General features: G+C 40.3%; 2 protein-coding genes across 2 annotated transcripts; one reads left to right on the top strand and one right to left on the bottom strand.

Annotated features, from left to right (window-relative positions):
• Positions 1–2,736: 2,736 nt before the first annotated feature.
• LOC133767287 (gamma-crystallin F) lies at positions 2,737–4,879 on the bottom strand. The gene is made up of 3 exons (XM_062201719.1): positions 4,871–4,879; positions 4,528–4,770; positions 2,737–3,009 (listed from the first exon to the last, which is right to left on the bottom strand). Exons 1-3 carry the CDS (start codon positions 4,877–4,879, stop codon positions 2,737–2,739), a joined length of 525 nt encoding a protein of 174 aa, XP_062057703.1.
• Positions 4,880–5,369: 490 nt separating this feature from the next.
• Positions 5,370–17,178, top strand: LOC133763400 (bifunctional heparan sulfate N-deacetylase/N-sulfotransferase 3-like). The gene is made up of 3 exons (XM_062196979.1): positions 5,370–5,516; positions 15,463–15,905; positions 16,029–17,178. The coding sequence occupies exons 1-3, from the start codon at positions 5,370–5,372 to the stop codon at positions 17,176–17,178; spliced, it is 1,740 nt and encodes a 579-aa protein (XP_062052963.1).
• Positions 17,179–20,528: the final 3,350 nt, after the last annotated feature.

Genomic DNA, 20,528 nt, shown 5'->3' with positions numbered 1-20,528 from the left:
ATCCTTAGAAACCATTGATTCACAAATGCTTTTTTCTTTTTTAATGTATTCTTTGAACACCATTGCCATATCTTTGTATCAGACATACTGTATCAGACATACGAATGCATGTGAGATGTTATCCATATCTGTGGAAGTTTAGGCTTCAGTAAGAGAGAGAAGCATGCTAGTCTTCAGAATGAAAATGGTGTACCGAAGGGTCATCACTGGACACGGGGAACATGAGTGGAGAGAAGCAGCTGAGGGAACAAGGGACTTGTGTCTCCAGATCCATGTCTGTTTTCGAAATTTCCATTCAGTGCAGCTATTGGAACAACCATATAATAATTCAAGGGTGGGACCTATTCCTGTCCCACTGCCTAAACAAATGACAGATAAAACTGATTATTTAATTTCTTGTTTCCTCATAGGGAATTGGTGACTGTAAAATGTAAACACATTACTTGCCATCTCTCAATTCTCTGGATTTCCCATAACTCATTTTTCAGGCTAAAACATCCTGAACCCAAATGTCAAAGACTGAGTTATTTCTGGATACAAGTTACAATTCATCTTTTTTCACCTAGTGTATCATGATCAGCATCACAGAACATAAATATAATGAGTCATAAATGCAAGTTTAAATTTTTTGTTAGTCACATTTAAACAATTAAAAAATGGGCAAAATTTAACTTATTAGCAAATTTTGTTGAACCTAACGAGTCTCCCAAAAATTTTCAACACTAACATATGCAAAAAGATATTAAGGAGATATTTTCCTTCTACTTCTCATACCAAGTTTTTGAAATCCAGTGGGTATTTTCTTAAAAGATTTTATTTATTTATTTGAGAAATAGAGTTACCTGCAGAGAAAGGGAGAGACAGAGAGGAAGGTCTTCCACCCTTTGGTTCACTCTCCAGATGGCTGCAAAGGCCAGAGTCAAGCAGATCCGAAGCCAGGAGCCAGGAGCTTCTTCCAGTCCCAGGTGGGTGTCGGGGCCCATCTTCTACTGCTTTCCCAGGCCATAGAAGAGAGCTTGATCTGAAGAGGAGGAGCCAAGACACAAACTTGTGCCCATATGGGATTCTGGGGCTGCAGGTGAAGGCTTAGCCCACTGCACCACAGCGCCACCCCAGGTGTTTTACACTTGAGAACAACCTTGTTTTAAGAGTTTAATAGCCACATGTGACCAGTGATCACAAACAGCTCTAAATGCACTTAGAGTTTCTCAAAAATGTCTGGAATATGCATATGTGTTATAAAAGTAAAATGTTAAGGATAAATAATCCTTATTTGTGTTGACTGGCTGGTAAATATTTTTATTCAAGTAGAAATCTGTTTGCAGTGTTTCTTTTTTTAAAGATTTATTTATTTGAAAGAATTATAGATGGAGAGAGAGAGAGAATATCTTCCATCTGCTGATTCACTACCCAAATTGTCCCAATGGCCAGGATGAGGCCAGGCAGAAGCCAGGAGCCAGGAGCTTCATCCTGGTATCCCACATGGGTGGTAGGGGACCAAACACTTGGGCCATCTTCCACTGCTTTTTCCAGGCCATCAGCAGGGAGCTAGATGGGAAGCGGAGCAGGCAGGACACGAACCAGTGCCCATATGGGATGCTGACATTGCAGGCAGTGCTTTACCTACTACACCAGGACACTGGCTTTGAGGCAGCTGTTCTTTCTTAATTATGGCGATTTAGCTCACCATGAATTTATTTCAACAAGAGGTTGCCATTTTCACAATTAAGGCAAACTTCTAAGCCAAGACAAAATTTGTTTTCTTCTTGATTACACATAAATATCTGAAGTCTAATATTTTCATTTAAAGAAAATTCTTTGGTCTAATAGAATACCTTCTTAGATTTCATTTGATGTACTCCTTCCTGTAAAGGGATATTGAGCTCCATGAAATGATTAACCCCATAATGTTATTATCATTCTCTCACAAATTAGAAGTCCTGAGGATTGATCCAAATTTAAGGATAATATTTACCTAACCAATAACAGGTTTATAACCTTTGCATTATTGTATTTTTTTTCCTGATTGTGTACCTTCAATTTGCACTCCCATACTCTGCTTTTACCAGTGCACACTACTTGAGAAGTCTTTAGATCCCTTAAGAAGTGTATTTGAAGAGTTCTTTGGATTGTTTTTTAACATGACACTTGTTCCCATATTTGTGTTCTGGACACATAATTATTAATAAATCCATTCAGCTAGTCATATAATTGTGACCTCAGAATTATCAGCCACAGCTATCATAATCAACCTAAATCTATTTCCAGTTCTAACTTCTGATGTCATTTCATCCGGCATTTACTAAGGAGTTTACTAAGAAAAGAGTACTGTAGAGGTAACTAATTGTTTCAACAGCAAACTTACAGTACAGTATCCTACACTACTATATATAAAGTTATATTTAGTTATTGTGTTAATTCACGTGGCAACTTTTTGAAAAGAAGAGTATTATTATTCTAATTTTTAGATATTAGGAAATTGAAGCGCAGATGCACTAAGTAATGTGTTCCACAATCTCTAGTTAGTAAGTGGATTTGTACCCACTAATTCTAGCTCCAGAGGATATAAACCACCCTTCCCACGGATACTTGTAAGCTAACCTACATTATTCCTAGCTTTATCTTAGCAGAGCCTTCCAAGGATCCTGAAAAGAACACAGGACCACTTTATTGCATGAAACAAACAGGAAATATTTTATTAGTTTCCAGATACAGAAAAGGATATAGTTAGAAATATCAATAGAAATCCACAGCTCTCCTCAAAGAGCCCACCCTGGCGTTCACAGCCCCCCAGTCGTGGTACCGCCTGTAGTCCCCCGGCCTCAGCAGGTACTGCCGCCCTCTGTAGTTGGGCAGCTCGTAGAGTACCCAGGAGCCCTCCAGCACGTTGAAGGAGTGGATCTCACTGAAGTGGAAGCGATCGTGAAGAGAGGAGCAGTCCTCTGTGATCTCTACCATTTGCCCTCTGAAGTCCTCCCGCTCGTAGATCCTGATCCTGTGGGAGCTGGCCTGTGGATTCAGCAGACAGCAGATGCCGAGAAGTCAGAGAGCTGACCTTGTTTAAGCACTCAATCATATGCTCCCAGGACTGGACATTCTGTTAACTTTTTAGTATCCAAAGTGACCATAATAAAAGAGACTGCCAGCATCAAGGCTGCTGTGTACAGTTTGGTAGATTGTTCGTGTTGAAACTCAAGAGGGCACCATTCTCCTTTCATGTGATTTGAATGGTAGTGCCTAGAGTTGTGGTTTTTTGTTTTTTTTTTTTTTTTTCTTTTTTTGTACCATAATCTACATGGACCATACATACTAGCCCTTCTCAGTCCCCATAAATATGTTTTTTTTTTCTCTGTTTCAGAGATTTCTGGTGCTTTGAAGACTCTTTGGATACCATGTAAAAAATGAGATAATAAAATAAAATGACAAATGTATATTTGGAAAATAGTATTATTTTGAATCTCAGTAACATTAGGAGAAGTTGAATATTTTTACCCAAATAAGGCACAGATTCATGGCAATTTAAGAAAATTCAGCCCTGGCAAACTCTTAATTCTGTACTTCCAACTTTAATCACTGCCCCTGTCTCCTTTACCTTGAGCACGTGTTCTTCCACCGTATACTATTTCTTCCCATTTTCTTTTGTCATTAAATCTCTCCCTAAGAAGGATTCTAAAAAGGACTGTTAATCTTTCTTCCATTTGGTCAGCTTCCCATGGCTTGCTCAGGAGTCACACACTGTTGCCTAATCTGCTCTTCATGACAGCCCAGCACATGAAGAAGAGGCATTGTCAGCCTTTTCTTTTACAAGACTGAAGACTAGAGCTGTCAGTCTATAACTAGAACAGTGAGGACTAGAATGTGGAAATCCAACTTTTTAGATTCTTACTGCCAGTTTTGATCCTGTCCACCAATTAAACATTTGTGAGGTTTCAAATCTCACAAAAGTGGTACATTTCCTATGGGAGGCAGTCCTAACTGTGGAATTCCAGGCTGCTGGGGCTTCATTTGGATAACAGAGGGCTTAGCCGGAGCTACTGGAATCCCACTGCTGGTTGCTTGTTTTGCCTAAACAAAAGGCAGGGTTAGAGGCACATCAGGTGTTTATAATAACAGGCAATCTATGGATGGGAGAAGGCAGCTTTGACCTGTGCTAGGTTAATTTCCTTTCATCCTCATCAAATCTTATACACGAACTACTTTTCTTAGCCCTATTTTACAAGTGAAAAAAAGGGGGGAACGGGCTGGAAAATAGGGTATGTAACCTAAAGTAACCTGACAGCAAGGAGTTCATTGGCTGCTCATTCATCACCATGGCATAAACACTCGGACCTAAATCCAGACTACTTATTTCCTGGACGGGGAAATTTGTTTTTTAGCAAAATAAAATAAAGTGCCCAGTTAAAAACATTGTGTCGCACACTTTTCCAGTGGCAGGAAACCTTAGAGACCTCAACAAAGGAGAGTAGAGGGGGAGCCAGGATGACACCTGCTGTTGTGACTGCGAGGGGCCCGGAGGGAGGGACTCACGTGGGGGATGAGGCGGCAGGAGCGGATGGAGTCGCTGAGGCCCATCCACTGCTGGTAGTCGGGGTACTCGCCCCGCCGCAGGAAGTACTGGCAGCCCGAGTAGTTGGGCTGCTCATAGAGCATCCAGCAGCCGCTGTCCACGCGCACCGAGTTGCAGCGGCTGAAGTAGGGCTGCAGGTTGGAGTGGTCGCTGCTGCACTCGTAGTGGCGGCCCTGGAAGCCCCGGTCCTCGTAGAAGGTGATCTGCAAGGCAAGGCGAGGAGAAAGCTCCAGGGCCTGCGCAGACCCCCGGCCCCCGTGTGCCTGGTCCCCTCCCGGGGCCCTGGGCGCCCGGCGGGCTCACCTTCCCCATGGCTGGTTGACCCGGAGGATGCGAGTTCAGTGTGTGGGGCCGGCAGCGCGGCGGGTCTATATAGCAGGAGCGCTGCTGCGTTGGCAGGAACAACACAAAAGGCGCCCGCGGGAGCCTCTCTCTTCCCCTCTCGTTTTCTATATAATGACCGCGGGAGTGGGGATTTATTGTATGTTTTCTCTTAGACTCTCCAGAGCTTTCGAACTGATGACCTGGATAAACCTGTCACCTGATGCCTCTCGGGCCTTTCAATGAAGTCAACTGAGAAATTAGAACTGAGCTTAAGAGTTATTCATTGTCATGCAATGTTTAACTTACCTTTTTTAAATTTCAAAATGATCTCTTTTCAAATAATAATATAGGGTCAGGACCAAGGCTGAGACCACAGTGGGCCACAGCAGCAGGCACTTAGATGAGAGAAGTTTTTCTGGGTGTGAAAATGGAAAACATGGGAATGAATTTGCTTTCTCCATGGGTGGTTTGAAGGAGAATGAAATTTTCCCTTAAGAAACCTATATTCCTGCCTGCTGGTGAATCCAGATACCAGAAAACTATTAGGGACTTAGGTTTACAGGAGTTGGACCTCAAAGAAGCCCAGATTAAATACTTGTCTTCAGCTCTGCTCCCTGGAGACTGGGTAGGCCCTGAGACATCTCAACGCAAGTGAACATGAAATGTAAAAGCATTTTGCATCCATGTGTTGTAGAGCATCTTCCTTCTCTACCTTCCTAGTCCTGAGCCAAGCCTTGGTTGCTCTCTGGTTAAGGCTGTGGTTTCAGGGGCTGGAATGTTCCCCCAACCCCACAGAGTCCTTCAGCGCCTGGTGCTCCCCTCTCCTAAAGCGAGCTTTTTGAACTTGTGCCATTATGATATATTAGTCTGAGAATTGTATTGTTGAGAGGCGTTGTTTACATTATAGGATGCTAGGCAGCATCCCTGGCCACTACCTAGGAGATGTCACTAGTTTATGTTTTAATCCAAATTATCACAGCAGTGCAGTGTACTCAGATATTGCCAAAACTGGAGGATGGGAGTGGCAAAATTAACCTCTGGTGATCTAAAAGTGGTGACATATGCTTTCACACTCTCATCTTTAATTTCTACACTGTGTTAATAAACTGGTTTATGGACTGTGTCGTGGGAACTGTGGTGATTCCTCAGGAATGCTCTGGGGCCATGTGCAGAGCAGGCGGGAAGAAGAGAGGGGAGTGGCACTCATCTTACCCCTCTTCATCACAGCATTTTCCCTTTCAAGTTTTAGACAAAATCCCATTTTAGTGCAGAGTTTTGTTATTCACAACCTTTGTGAAATAAATATTTGAACATCATCACTTTTAGGCATTGTGCCCCTCATAATCCATCTTTTAAAAAAACACATACACTATCTACTGTACAATACATAGTGAAATTTTTATCTTTTGCCATATAAATGTGGATGAATTTACTGGGTCAGTTTGCTACTTTCTTGTGAAAAGTGAGATCTTTGCAGAAGGAAAAACAGGCCTGATAAGTTTTGATATAACATATTCTGGAAAAGTCGGGTAATAATGCACAGAGAACAAAATGCGGAAGAGATCACATGAAGGCTCTGGTCAACCAGGGAGCAGCCCATGATTGTAGGCCGAGGAAAAGGAGCTCTGGGCTGTGGGCAAAGACAATGCGTTAACAATCAGGCTTCGACAACTCAGAGTCTGACTGAGATGCTGAAGTCAGCTTGGAGCTCTGTTGGAAGGTTTCTAAACCATTCTTTCTAGTCATTATTTGAAGATGACTTAAGAGATAATGGTTTATGTTTTAAATCGTTGATGATTAATATAGTTACTCATGAGGTTTTAAATTTTTGATTTATTTCTTTTTTAAAAAGATTTTTTTTTTTTTTTTGAAAAGCAGAGTTGCCACAGAGAGAACGAGAAAGAGAGCAAGAGAGTGAGAGAGACAGAGGGGGAGAGAGAGAGAGAGAGATCTACCAATTGGTTCATTCCTCAAATGACCTCAATGTCTAGGGCAGGGCCAGTCTGAATCCAGGAGCCAGGAGCTTCTTCTGGGTCTCCTACGTGGGTGACAGGGGCCCAAGGACATGGGCCATCTTCTGCAGCTTTTCCCAGGCACATTAGCAGGGAGCTCGATTGGAACTGGGGCAGCTAGGACTCTAATGGGCGCCTATATGGGATGCCAGCATGGCGAGCAATGGCTTTACCAGCTACGCCACAATGCTGGCCCCAATTTATTTCTTTTGAAGGCAAAAAGATACACACAGAGAAAGGGAGATCTTCCATTGACTGATCTTCTCTCAAGATGTCTACAACAGCCAGGGCTGTGCCAAAAGTAGGAGTCAAAAATACAATCTGGGTTTCTCAGGTGACTCAAGTAGTTGAGTCATCATTAACCATCTCCCAGGAGATGCATTGCAGAAAGATGGAATTAGGAGCCAGAACCAGAACTTGAATCTAAGCACTCCAACATGGGATGTGCTCATCCAAGCAGTTTTTCAACTGCTGAATCAAATGCTTGTCTGCATGAGGCTTTTAATATCTCAATCTACTCTCAACCTTCTAACTTGTAAAAGATTTTTAAATGCAGATTCCTTCTTGTTTTAAAAATGGTTTTATTTATTTAGCAAATTCCTTCTTAAACAAGGCTTTCTGGGAGCCTGAAAATAAATAGCGTCAATGCATCTATCAGTTGAGAATCATGAAAAAAGACTTTTTTTTTCCTGTATGAACAAAAGACAAATAGTATAAAAGACATTGGGCATAGATCTTAGGAGGATTATAATCTATTTTTATCCTCTCTTCTTTAAAAGCTTTACTAAGGCACTTAAACTTTATCTCCAAGCTCTTAGGTGGGAAGGGACAATCTTTTAGAAAATAATGCAAGGCAAAATGAAGAACTGAATTGCTGTCAAATAAGGGCTGGATTATGAAATATTTTGGCAAGACAATATGAAAAACCTAAGTGCTAAAATGATTTGACTTCTTCTAACCAGAGTATTTTTTATTATTTGCACCTTTTGATCAGTGTTAAAGCTCTTTATTTTTCAAGATGAGATTCAAATAGTGAGTTTCCTAGAACTATATTCCTTCCTGGAGTATTTTAATGCATCCTGAGAAAAAGTATTTAAAGCCAATCCATTGTATTTCTACTCTAAGTCATATGTTATAAATGAAACACTATAATTGAATTTGCCTCTCTAAGAGGCACAAATAATTCCCTAACACTGATCAGAAAAAAGGTATCAAGGTGCTAGAAGGACACAGATATATAAATAGAGTAATTCATGTAAATATCAATCTTCTGAGGAAGAAAGAGTAACTTTGACCTACTCAAATCTCTTCTAATAAGGCCTTACAAATCATATGCATACATAATGGAACCATTTTCTTATAATAATTTTTTAAAGATTTATTTTATTTATTTGAAAGAGTAACAGAGAGAGGTAGAGAAGGAGAGAAAGGTCCGCTGGTTCACTCCCCAGATGGCCGCAATGGCCAGAGCTATGCCAATCCAAAGCCAGGAGCCAGGAGCTTTTTCTGGGCCTTCCACGCAGGTGCAGGAGCCCAAGAACTTGGGCTATCTTCTACTGCTATCCCAGGCCATAGCAGAGAGCTGGATCAGAAGAGGAGCAGCGGGACTAGGACCGGTGCCCATATGGGGTGCCAGTGCTTCAGGCCAGGATGTTAACCTGCTGCGCCACAGCACCGGCCCCCTTATAATAAATTTTTAACATCATGCTAACATCAGAAAAATCCAAAGGCAATTCAAGCTTGAATTAACTTGTAATAGCAATTGTGAAATACAGACTATCCAAAACCTGTATAAAATGCCTGTTCTCCTCTTCCTCTCCTTCTTCTTCCCCTCTCTCTCCTCCTCCTCCTCCTCCTTCTGCTCTGCTTCTGCTCTGCTTCTTCTTTTTAAAATATTTATTTATTGTGTTTGAAAGGCAGAGTTACCAGAGGCAGAAAGAGAGAGAGAGAGGTCTTCCATCTGTTGGTTCACTCCCCAGATGGCCGCAATGGCTGGAGCTGCATAGATCCAAAGCCAGGAGCCAGGAGCCTCTTCCTGGTCTCCCATACAGGTGCAGGAGCCCAAGGACATGGGCCATCCTCCATTGCCTTCCGGGCCAAGCCGGGAGCTGGATTGGAAGTGGAGCAGCTGGTACTCAAACCAGTGCCCATATGGGATGCCAGCACTACAGGCAGAGGTTTCAACCTGCTATGCCACAGCACTGGCCCCTGTTTTCCTTTTTGTAAATAAAGATTTATTTGTTTGTTTGTTTATTTATTTATCTGAAAGAGTTACAGAGAGGGAGAGAGGGAGAGACAGAGAGAGAGATCTTTCATTCACTAGTTCACTTCCCAGATGACCATATCAGCTGGGCTGGGCCAGTCCAAAGCCAGGAGTCAGGAGCTATTTCCAGGTCTCCCATGGGAGTAGCAGTAGCCCAAACACTTGGGAAATTTTTCACTTCATTTCCCAGGCCCTTAGCGGGGAGCTAGATAAGAAGTAAAGCAGATGGAACATGAAGTGGTGCCTACATGGGATGCGGACATTGCAGGCTATGGCTTTATCAGCTATGCCACAATGCCAGCCCCCAAATGCCTGTTTACCTGTCATATAAATGCCAAACAAAAGTAAAATGCTCAAGTTGCAAGCAATAAACAGGAAAAGGGAGATAAAGCACAATATGTGGTTTTTAAGATATTCAAATTATAAATTATATTTTTGGCTACACATAAATATAAATAAAGAATTTCAATTCAAAAATGACAGAGAAGGAAATCAAGTAAAGATGTTTTCCTATTTTAAAATTGCTCAATTTGTTTTCAACTAGGACATTAAATAAAACATTCTAAATATCTGATTTCAAATAATTCTGTAAAACTAAGGGAAACAAATTTTAAAAATATACTCATTAGCAGGGCTGGTTATTCTTGTTTGTTATTAGAAAATTTTTAATCATTATTTTTCTTTACCAAGTTGTCATTAATTATGAAACTAAAAATTACAGATTTCTGACTAGAATAAATTAGTCAAAGTCACAGAGAAATAAACATGTATACAAATAAGTATTACAATGAGGTCCAACACTTGCATCCTTAGTTGTATCATCTCTGACAAAAAAGAAATAAGAAAATCTAAAAATATTACTACCTACTAAAAAATATTTGTCAATTGTTTATTTCTCTGGAAAGCCTTCTATAGATAAAAATAATTAGGTACTTTTGTAAATAAATCTCTCAATAAAATTATGTGTTTTCTTTTCTGAGAGACACATTTAAAGCTCTTGAATATAGTGGAGCTACATATTTAAAACATACCAGATTTTTGTTAACTATGGAAAAAACAATGATACCTGCTAAAATAAAAAATTAATAATACTGTTTAATGCAATAATATAAAGCTTAACAAGGTTATCTCATGAGACATAACTGATTTCCTTTTCTACACATTGAGAGTCTTCAGTTTATAGATCTCACAGGCTTTAGGGGCTACACGTAACATTCAAAATTATATTCAAAGGAAGACAAATAAACATCAAAGGGAAGGTGTAAAAATAGACTAGTTTATGATCTTTTTAAATTTCCTTAACTAGAAAACCGTACACACAAATGCTTTACAGTTACTGTTGTTTCCTTGAATTACTATATATTTTAGCAGGGATATCAGCTGTTTGCTAAGATGAGAATTACATTAAGAAGCAACTATTTTTCCTTATGAAAATTTCTTCCTGACTCCTGTCATCCTACCAAGTGTCTCAGAGACCAAAGAATACATATAAAACAATATCCTTGAATAAAATAATTTCATAATCCTTTCCATAGTTTTACTTTCATTGCTGTTTTCTTAAACATAAAACGAACTTTCTTTGATATACAAGGAATCACATGTATTTAATGTGTACAATTTGGTGAATTTGGACATATACCAACACTCATAGCACCATAATCAGTCAAGATAATAGACATCTACAACACCTCCCAAAGTTTCCCTCTAATGCTTTTTTTTCTCATATTTTGTTGTGTTTTATTTATTTCTATGATAAGTACACTTGACCTGAGACTTATACTCTTAAAAATTTTTTGAAGTTCACAATACTGTTTGTTAGCTATAGATATTGTGTTATAGAGATCTCTAGAATTTACTCATCTTCCATAAAACTGAAACCTTATAGTGATTGAATACGAACTGCTCTTCACACCACTCTCAAATCCCTGATAATCCCTGTTGTCTCCTTTGATGAGTTTAACTGTCACACATAACTCATATCGTGGTTCTGTGCAGTATTTGTCCTGTAACTTGCTGATTTCACTTAGTATAATGTCCTTCAGGTTTGTCCATATTGTCACAGATGGTATCACATTTTTCTTTTTCAAAATTTAATAATACTCTGTTTCATGTATTTAGCACATTTTCTTCATCCATTCCACCTTGGGTTGTTTACATATCATAGTTAATGTAAATAATACTGCAATGGACAGGGGAACTGTATATTTTGTTCTAGATTTTAATCTTAATTGTTTTTAGATAAATTCCCAAAAGTGAGATTATTGTATCCTCTGTTAGCCTATTTTTTATTTTCAGAAGAACTTCTATGCTTTTTTTTAAACTACTTTACCACTTTCCATTTCTACCAAGGGTACATACTGATTCTGTTTTCTCCATATCCTTACCAACATTTACTTTATTTTGCTTGATTTCTTTTAAAAGATTTATTTATTTATTTGAAAGGCAGAGTTAGAGAGAGACAGAGACGGAGACAGAGACAGAGATCTTTCATGCACTGGTTCACTCCCTAAACGACTGAAATGGCTAGAGCTGTTTCAGGCCAAAGCCAGGAGCCTGGAACTCCACCCAGTTCTCCGAAGTGAGTGGCAGAGGCCCAAATTATTGAGCCATCTTCCACTGCTTCCCCAGATGAGTTATCAGGGAGATGGATGGAAAGTGAAGCAGTTGGGATTTGAACCAGTGGCCATATGGGGTGACAGTGTTACAGGTGGTGGCTTAACCCCTTGTGACACAATGCTGGCCCTGATATATTTTTTAAAGAATAGATATGTTATCAAATGTGATGGGAGATCTCACTGTAGTTTTGATTTGTATTTTCTTGACAATTCACGATGTTTAACATCTATTAATATATTTGTCACTCATTTGTTTGTCTTTTTAGAAAAAAATGTCTGTTCAAATTATTGTCCTATGTTTTAATTAGGCTATTTAGATGCCAGATATTTTGAGTTTCTAAAAATGTCTTTATTTATTCGAGAAAATCGCCTACACATACAAACAAGCACAGAAGGGGAGAGAGAAAGAGAGAGAGAGAGAGACAGACAGACAGACAGACAGGGAGTATATCCATCACTGTCTCAATCCTCAAATGCCCAGAGCTGGCTGGGCTGGGATGGAGCGAGAGCTAGGAGCCTGAAACACAAGCCAGGTCTCCCATGTACATGGTGGGGCTGGCTGGGCTGGGATGGAGCAAGAGCTAGGAGCCTGAAACACAAGCCATGTCTCCCATGTACATGGTGGGTATCCCATGACTTGAGCCATCTCTGCTGTCTCACAGTATTTGTGTTGGCAGGAATTTGGAGTCAGCGAAAAAACCCAGGATTTGGACTCAGTCACTCTGATGTAGAATGGGAGCATGTTAACTGCTAAGTTAAATATCTGCTCCCCCTGGGGCTAGCACTGTGGCATAGCGTGTAAAGCTGCTGCCTGCAGTGCTAGCATCCCATATGGCCACCTAGTCAAGTCCTGGCTGCTCCACTTCTGATCCAGCTCTCTACTGTGGCCTAGGAAAGCAGTAGAAGATGGCACAAGTCCTTGGGCCCTTGCATCCATGTGGAAGACCTGGAAGAAGTTCCAGGCTCCTGGCTTCAGATAGGTGCAGCTCCAGCTGTTGCAGCCATTCAGGAAGTGAACCAGCCAATGGAAGACTTTCTCTCTTTCTCTCTCTCTCTCTCTCTCTGCCTCTCTGTAATTTTGCCTTTCAAATAAATAAATAAATCTTAAAAAAAAAACCCTACTTAAAAGAATTTTTCATTGTTGGGTACAGATTTTTGCTTTTTTGTTGTTTGGTTTTACATTGCTTTCATAGTGTTATAGTTTACTCCATTGCATGGTTAAGTCCCACGAATCAGTTAAATCAGTTACAGCCTTTAAAGCATTCTTTCTTTTTTTTAAAAAAAAAAAAGATTTATTTATTTATTTGAAAGTCAGAGTTACACACAGAGAGGAGAGGCAGAGAGAGAGAACAAAGTCTTCCATCCACTGATTCACTCCCCATATGGTTGCAATGGCAGGAGCTTCGCCAATCCGAAATCAGGAGTCAGGAGCTTCTTCTGGGTCTCCCACACAAGTGCAGGGGCCCAAGGATTTGGGCCATCTTCTACTGCTTACCCAGGCCATAGCAGAGAGCCGGATCGGAAAGTGGAGCAGCTGGGACTTGAACTGGCAAACATGTGGGATGTCGGCACTGCAGGCAGCGACTCTACCCGCTACACCACAGCGCTGTCCCCTAAAGCATTATTTCTAAGCCTTCTGAGAACTATACTCAATTATCTATGTCTATGATGACTTTTTTTTTCCAAAGCAAACATCACAGGAACAGAAGATGGTGGCAAAGAGAATAACACCAGGTCTAGAAAATTAATGGGGGGGGGGGGAGGGAGAGAGGGAGAGAGGGAGATAGGGAGAGAGAAATGTCCTTAAATCTACCACAATCACAAGGCACGGTGCAATGGTACAATTTCCACAGAAAAATCTCCTACCAAGGGTATGGTACTCCTAGCTATCTCAGTTCTGGAGTTGACTAGCAACAAGTGTTGAAGGAAACTGTTAAATCTTTTCCTTCTGGAGAAAAAACATTAGACTCTCATTAATTTACAGACTCTACCTAAAGACCTTGTCTTCCTATTCCAGAGAAAGCAATTGCACAGCACCCCCTGATGACTCATTTTGCAGAGTCACCAGTTTACATTTTATAAGATATACTTAGCATTCTAGCTATCATTCAGATGACCAAGAAAAGCACTGCCAACAATTCAGATGTTGAGAAGGGTAGGCAGGAGGGGAAAAGAATGCTGAACAGCAGAGCTTCTGCACCTTGTTAGCCAAGTAACAGATTTTCAAACACGAGATTAAAAAATTATTTGTGCAAAATGACAATGACGGACTCCACAGATCAGACTAGTAGGAAGTCTCTTGGCTTACACTCATTCAAACTTAAATGTTGTGTTTTAAATTTAATCTCATTTAGGCCGGCACCGCGGCTCAATAGGCTAATTCTCCACCTTGCGGCGGCTCAATAGGCTAATTCTCCACCTTGCGGCGCTGGCACACCGGGTTCTAGTCCCGGTCAGGGCGCCGGATTCTGTCCCGGTTGCCCCTCTTCCAGGCCAGCTCTCTGCTATGGCCAGGGAGTGCAGTGGAGGATGGCCCAAGTGCTTGGGCCCTGCACCCAATGGGAGACCAGTTGAAGCACCTGGCTCCTAGCTTCGGATCAACGCGGTGCGCCGGCTGCAGCATGCCTGCCACAGCGGCCATTGGAGGGTGAACTAACGGCAAAAAGGAAGACCTTTCCCTCTGTCTCTCTGTCTCTCTCACTATTCACTCTGCCTGTCAAAACAAATAAAAATTTAAAAAAAAATCTCATTTAAATTGTTTTTAAAATGAGATGGATACATGGAAGGATGTAACTTAATATAGAGTTCCTTATCCTTGTCTTTCCCTCTTCACTTGTAAGTCTGTGTTAATGGCTTCATTATGAGAAGTTTCCACCTTAAAGCCTTTGCATTTGCTTTTATAAATAAAGTTCATTTTCCAACTCTTAGTACCTTCTTCACCTCTGTGGAGAGTAACAGACGTGAGAACGTTTTAGTGTCTGTTATGATCTGTTTTTATGTCTGCTTTCTCAGATTTGATTTGGGCTGATTTTCTAAATTATTCTAAGTTTTCTCAAGCTAGCATTTTTGAGTCAACTGTTATTTAACTCAGAAACAGAAAGTATAGTCACATTTTTTGAGAACTATGATACCAAAGGGTGAGTTGTCCATGTATGAACTACCGTAAATGATCTGGAACAATTCTTTCAAATTAAAGTAAAATAGGAACAGGTCTAATCTTGAGGAATAATATTGGTTTGAATAAGCCAGATGTTTCATTCACTGAATCTTAACAGACAAAGATTGTTGAACCAAATTGTAACATAATGACTAGCCTTCCAGAAACCACATTCTTTTTCCATGGTATTTACAAATGAGATTCCTTTTATCAATAGCCTAGGGAGAAAATACAAGAAGACTAACATGAAAACCTTACATACCATTCAAGGATCTGTAAGTCCAAATTAAAAACAAACATACATTCATGATAAATATATATTTAATATACGATGTATTATATAAAATTATATTGAAATAATATATATTTATATAATAACAATTATATAAATATAATGTATTTAATATAAGACTCCTTGTAACTATAAATAAAGGGCCCAGATCTAAACTATGTATTTCCAAACAACTAAAACAAACAAGAAATAATGACCTCAAAAATGCTGTACTTGTTAAAATTATATTTAGGCAGGGCGATCAGAACCGCAGGCTGGGGAGCGACCCCCGGGGCCTCCTCCTCCTCCGGGTTCCGCGAGCTGGACCCTTGGAGCCGACCAGGGTGGGAGGCGAGCGGATGGAGGCGGCTCCCGTCCCTCATCCCCGCCTCCGCCCCTTCCCCGGGCGGGCACGCGCGGCCCGGGAGCGGGGAGGCGGCGTGAGGGCGGCGGCGGCGGCGGCGCAGCCGGGCGGGTCCCCGGTTCGCGTCTGAGCTCGCCCCGCTGCCGCTTCCCTCGGCGCAGACAGTGTTGCCGGGCGGTTGGGCCCGCGGGGACCCCAGGCGCAGGAGGGGACAGACGCCGCCCAGCGCCGCAAAACAGCCGGGCCACACCGCGGAAAACTGCTGCGGTCTTGGCCCAGAGGGCAGGAGGATGCGGGCGAACAGCTGCAGCCCGAGACTATATTTCCTGTGAGTCCTGATCAGTCAATACAAATGTGCTGCAATGGTGACATAAACTATTGACTAAGACTGGGAAAGTAGCTGAAACACCATCTTTTCTTTCACGTTTTTTTTCATGGTGCTTCCTTTGGAATAGTCAAGGAACATACAGAAGACGTGAGTTCTATCATGAGCTTCACCGACATTTTCAAAGGACAGTTATTCTGCTTACCACTTTTTGTATGGTAAGCATTATTATTTCTGCTTATTATCTGTATAGTGGCTACAAACAAGAAAATGAGCTCTCTGAGATGGCTTCAGAAGTGGACTGTGGTGACCTCCAGCACCTGCCATATAAACTAATGGAAGTGAAGACAACGAAAGTTTTTGATGCCTCAAGGACAGACCCCATCGTCCTTGTGTTTGTGGAGAGCCAGTTCTCATCCCTTGGACAAGACATCATTATGATTCTGCAATCAAGTAGATTCCAGTATCACATAGAGATTGCTCCTGGAAAGGGCGATCTCCCAGCACTTACAGACAGAACTAAAGGCAAACACATTCTCATTATTTACGAGAATATTTTGAAGTATATAAATATGGACTCTTGGAACCAAAGCCTCTTAGATAAATATTGTGTAGAATATGGTGTGGGTGTCATTGGATTCCACAAAACTAGTGAGAAGAGCTTACAGAGCTTTCAGTTAAAAGGTTTCCCTTTTTCTGTATATGGAAACCTTGCAGTAAAAGATTGTTGTATTAATCCTCATTCTCCATTGCTCCATGTGACCAAATCTTCTAAGCTTGAAAAGGGTTCTTTACCTGAAATTGACTGGACAGTTTTTCAGATTAATCACTCAGCTTACCAACCAGTAATATTTGCCAAAGTAAAGACCCCAGAAAACCTTTCTCCTCCCATCTCTAAAGGTGCTTTTTATGCCACTATCATCCATGACCTGGGGCTTCATGATGGAATCCAGCGAGTTCTTTTTGGAAACAACTTGAACTTTTGGCTGCACAAGCTCATCTTCATAGACGCCATTTCATACTTGTCAGGGAAGAAGCTGGCATTGTCTTTGGACAGGTACATCCTTGTGGACATTGATGATATATTTGTGGGAAAGGAGGGGACCAGAATGAACACCAATGATGTGAAGGCACTGCTTGATACTCAGAATCTTCTGCGGGCACAAATCACAAATTTTACATTCAACCTGGGATTTTCAGGGAAATTTTACCATACAGAAGTTAAACTTACAACGTCATTAAATCTCACAACGGGAAACTCCAAGAACTTAGGGAAGTAGAAGAGTGCCCATAACCTCTTCTTAAATATATCCTAATTTGGGGCTAATTATCGTGGAATATTTGACATCATTTGAAGAAAAGAAAATTACCATACAAAGGAATCACCCATGCCAGATCAAGGAAATACAGAAAATGTAGTATGTTTGGGGGAGAGAGAGATTTTTCAGAAGAGCCACACTAGCAAAACCAAGACAACTGAGATTCAGAAAAGAAAACACTGTTGGCAACTAAATTTTGGAGATTTTTTGTTTGTTTTGGTATATCATTGAATGCTAGAGAATGGCTCCAGCCAGCCCCACCCTTCCTTCCTATGTCTGAAAGATCTCATCAGGTTTTTGTTTGTTTGTTTAACTTGGGCACATCCCAGAACTCACAATAATACAGTATCCTCTCTCTAAACCAGGGAAAGTAGAGCAGAGGAAGAAGTGAAGGCTAACATTTGAAGAAGTCTTCTTATCTGTGTATAATAAAAATGTTTTCACAAAATTATAGCCAGTGTTGTCCAAGACCAATAAAACCACTTTTTAGTGAAAAAATAAAATTATATTTAGAAGACCATACAGACTTATGGTTAAATTATTTTTCCAAGAATAAATTTAAGAGAATGACAGATCAATGGTTTTCTAGCATATGGGAGTGAGGGCAATATATATTATTCATGTTTCAAAGAGTTGAAAGTTTTGTATACTATTAAGATGTTGAAATTTTGGGATTTTTTGCTTAAACCATTTAAGTTACCCTAATAGACACATTTTCTCCACTGAACAGTGTTGGTGAATAACCTCCCCACATTCTCTTCTCCAAGTATTTCCAAAAGGATCAATACCCTTTCATTATATATTCTCTCAGGTATCAGTCACACCAATTATGTTCAACTGCATTGCTCTTTTTGAGTAGCATGGAACGTATTCCACTTTGTTTACTGAAAAATCTCTTAGAAAACTGTAGCTAATTAGCATTGCTGCCCGGCTCACCAACAGTAGTGAAGGATATAAAAAACTATTTATCTGCGATGCAGTTTGATTCAACTCAGATCAATTCAATGGGCTTATCATGCATTCATTAATATGTTCATGTGCAGCCACAACACATCAGAGGTACTTTCAGATTTCAATACTTTGTATTCTCACACTGATTCTTACAAGAATTCATTGTTATCTCCATTTTGTAGATAAGAAGATTGAGGCTTCACTGTAATACGTTACACCTTGTGGTTGTTACAGGGATTAGATGAGAAAATAATCTCGTAATTGCCTACTTCCTAAGTGTTTGATAAACCTCTCCTATTTTGTTGGTATTTAATTATCCAACTGAATAACTGTGCAGATTTGAGAATGATCACCTATGATTTCATTGAGTATACAGATATAGGGGCTGGCTTTTGGTGCAGCAGGTTAAGCCATCACCTGCAATGCTGGCACCCCATTAGAATGCCAGTTTGAGTCCCAGCTGCTCTACTTCCTATAGGCTCCATTAATGTGCCTTCGAAAAGCAGCAGAGATGGTCCAAGCATTTGGGTCCCTGGCACCCATGTGGGAGATATGGCTAGAGTTTCAAGCTCCTGGCTTTGACTTGTCCTATCCCAGCTTTGGCAGCCATTTGGGTAGTGAACCAGCAGATGGAAGATCTCTCTCTCGCCTCCCCTCCCCAACTCTGTCTTTAACACAAATAAATATTTTTTTTTAAATAAAGTAAAAGCAAAAGATAGTCACAATTGCTGGTGAGGATGGGGACAAAGGGGAATTCTTAAACACTGCTGATGGGAAGGTAAATTAGTACAGCCACTGTGGAAAAAGAGTATGAAGATTTCTTACAAAAGTAGAAAAAATAGATCTGTCATATAATCCAACAATCCCACTACTTGGTAAATACCCAAAATACATGAATACAATGCAGCACTCTTCATGATAGCTGAAATATGGAGTCATCCACAGTGTATAAGAAAATTCTCCATATTGATATCTTTCTATCATCATTAATTCTCTCTCTAACTTTGCCTTTCAAATAAATAAATACTCTTAAAAAAAGAAAACCCAGAAAGAACATTCTATAGATACATTAGTGTGTATAATGCCACACACCACATATTTCTATTAATTTCATCAATGGAATATTGCCAGGGTTGCACTATAAAATCATGTAAGAGGCATGATTCTAAGAAATGCATATTTTAAATACCAAATGTATAAACTGTATGTGGATCCTGTAGCTATCATAAGAATTCCCTTTGCAACCTACTGACTACTGGAAAAGTCATTGATCAAAGGCTGTACCCAGAAATTGATCACAACATTCAATGGAAAATATGGCTTTCAACTGATACCTGAATGAATCAAGGATAATTAATGGGATCCACTCATGGAGGTGCAGGGCTCCTCTCATGACAGAATCTAATTCAAGGACTCCGGAAGATCTTACTCAAACCTTAGACTACCTGGCAGTGTAGGGGGCTGCATGCTAGGGTAGGAGATCTGCATCCATCTTCCCCTCCCTATTCCTTCCCTCTAGGTCAGCTTTTCCACCTGCTGTGACAGCTCTCCCTACTTTAGTCCATTTTGACCAGACAACAACTTTTACTTTACTGGGCATTCCCGGGCCTTTCTGTTCACACTTATCTCTCAGGAGGTACATCATTAGATTTTAATTTGTCACACAAATCACTTTTCCCAATGAAGTCGATAGGCTTTACATCTTCTGTAAATTGGGATTACTGGACTGTTCATGGAAACTGAAGGAAAAAATTTTAGACTGCTGCAAACTATAAGCTATTTTCAGCCATAATTTAGAAAAAAAGTAATATTCGTTAAATTGATCTGTCATTCAATGATTAAGTCTTCTTAGAAATATTGGATGTGAAAGGATATTAAAAATGCTGGAAATCATTTGATACGAGCAGAGTAAGGTGGAAGGAAACTGAAAGCATTGCAATAGATTGATACAAAGCTCTGTCATTTAATAAATCACAGGAAAAGGAATGAGCCTTTGAGAGTAGGAAATACATGAGAATTAGTACCAGCTTAGATTATTGAGATGGCAAATGGAATGGTCATCAGGGAATTATAGTCACTGGAATTCAATAAAAAAATAGAGGTGAACAGTAATAAGCAAACCAGGCAACATTAGACAATGATGGGAGAATAATGTTGTTTGCATCTAACAACCTAACTTATAACCTAGAAAAAAGAAAATGAAAGGCTTGCCTGTGAAATTGAGGGAGGTGTGTTATGTTAATAGTCTGCTATCAAAATATGGAGAAAATAGCTTTCTGTAGTTTCTGCTTTGTGTTCTATTGAGAATAATAATGTCAGCACGTCCATTTGCATTGCCTTTGTCTGAGATGCTCTGCATC

Source organism: Lepus europaeus, chromosome 1 (assembly GCF_033115175.1).
Source record: "Lepus europaeus isolate LE1 chromosome 1, mLepTim1.pri, whole genome shotgun sequence".
Classification (NCBI taxonomy): Eukaryota; Metazoa; Chordata; class Mammalia; order Lagomorpha; family Leporidae; genus Lepus; species Lepus europaeus.
Note: the sequence above shows the minus strand (reverse complement) of the source record. Positions and strands in the feature narration are given on the sequence as shown.

Coding starts and splice junctions, on each gene's coding strand:
- LOC133763400 (XM_062196979.1), top strand. CDS start 5,370: ATGAAATTTTCCCTTAAGAAACCTATATTCCTGCCTGCTGGTGAATCC. Junction 5,517..15,462: donor CTCTGCTCCCTGGAGACTGG/GTAGGCCCTGAG, acceptor AATTATATTTAG/GCAGGGCGATCAGAACCGCA. Junction 15,906..16,028: donor CGAGACTATATTTCCTGTGA/GTCCTGATCAGT, acceptor CCTTTGGAATAG/TCAAGGAACATACAGAAGAC.
- LOC133767287 (XM_062201719.1), bottom strand. Junction 3,010..4,527: donor CCTGCCGCCTCATCCCCCAC/GTGAGTCCCTCC, acceptor CTGAATCCACAG/GCCAGCTCCCACAGGATCAG.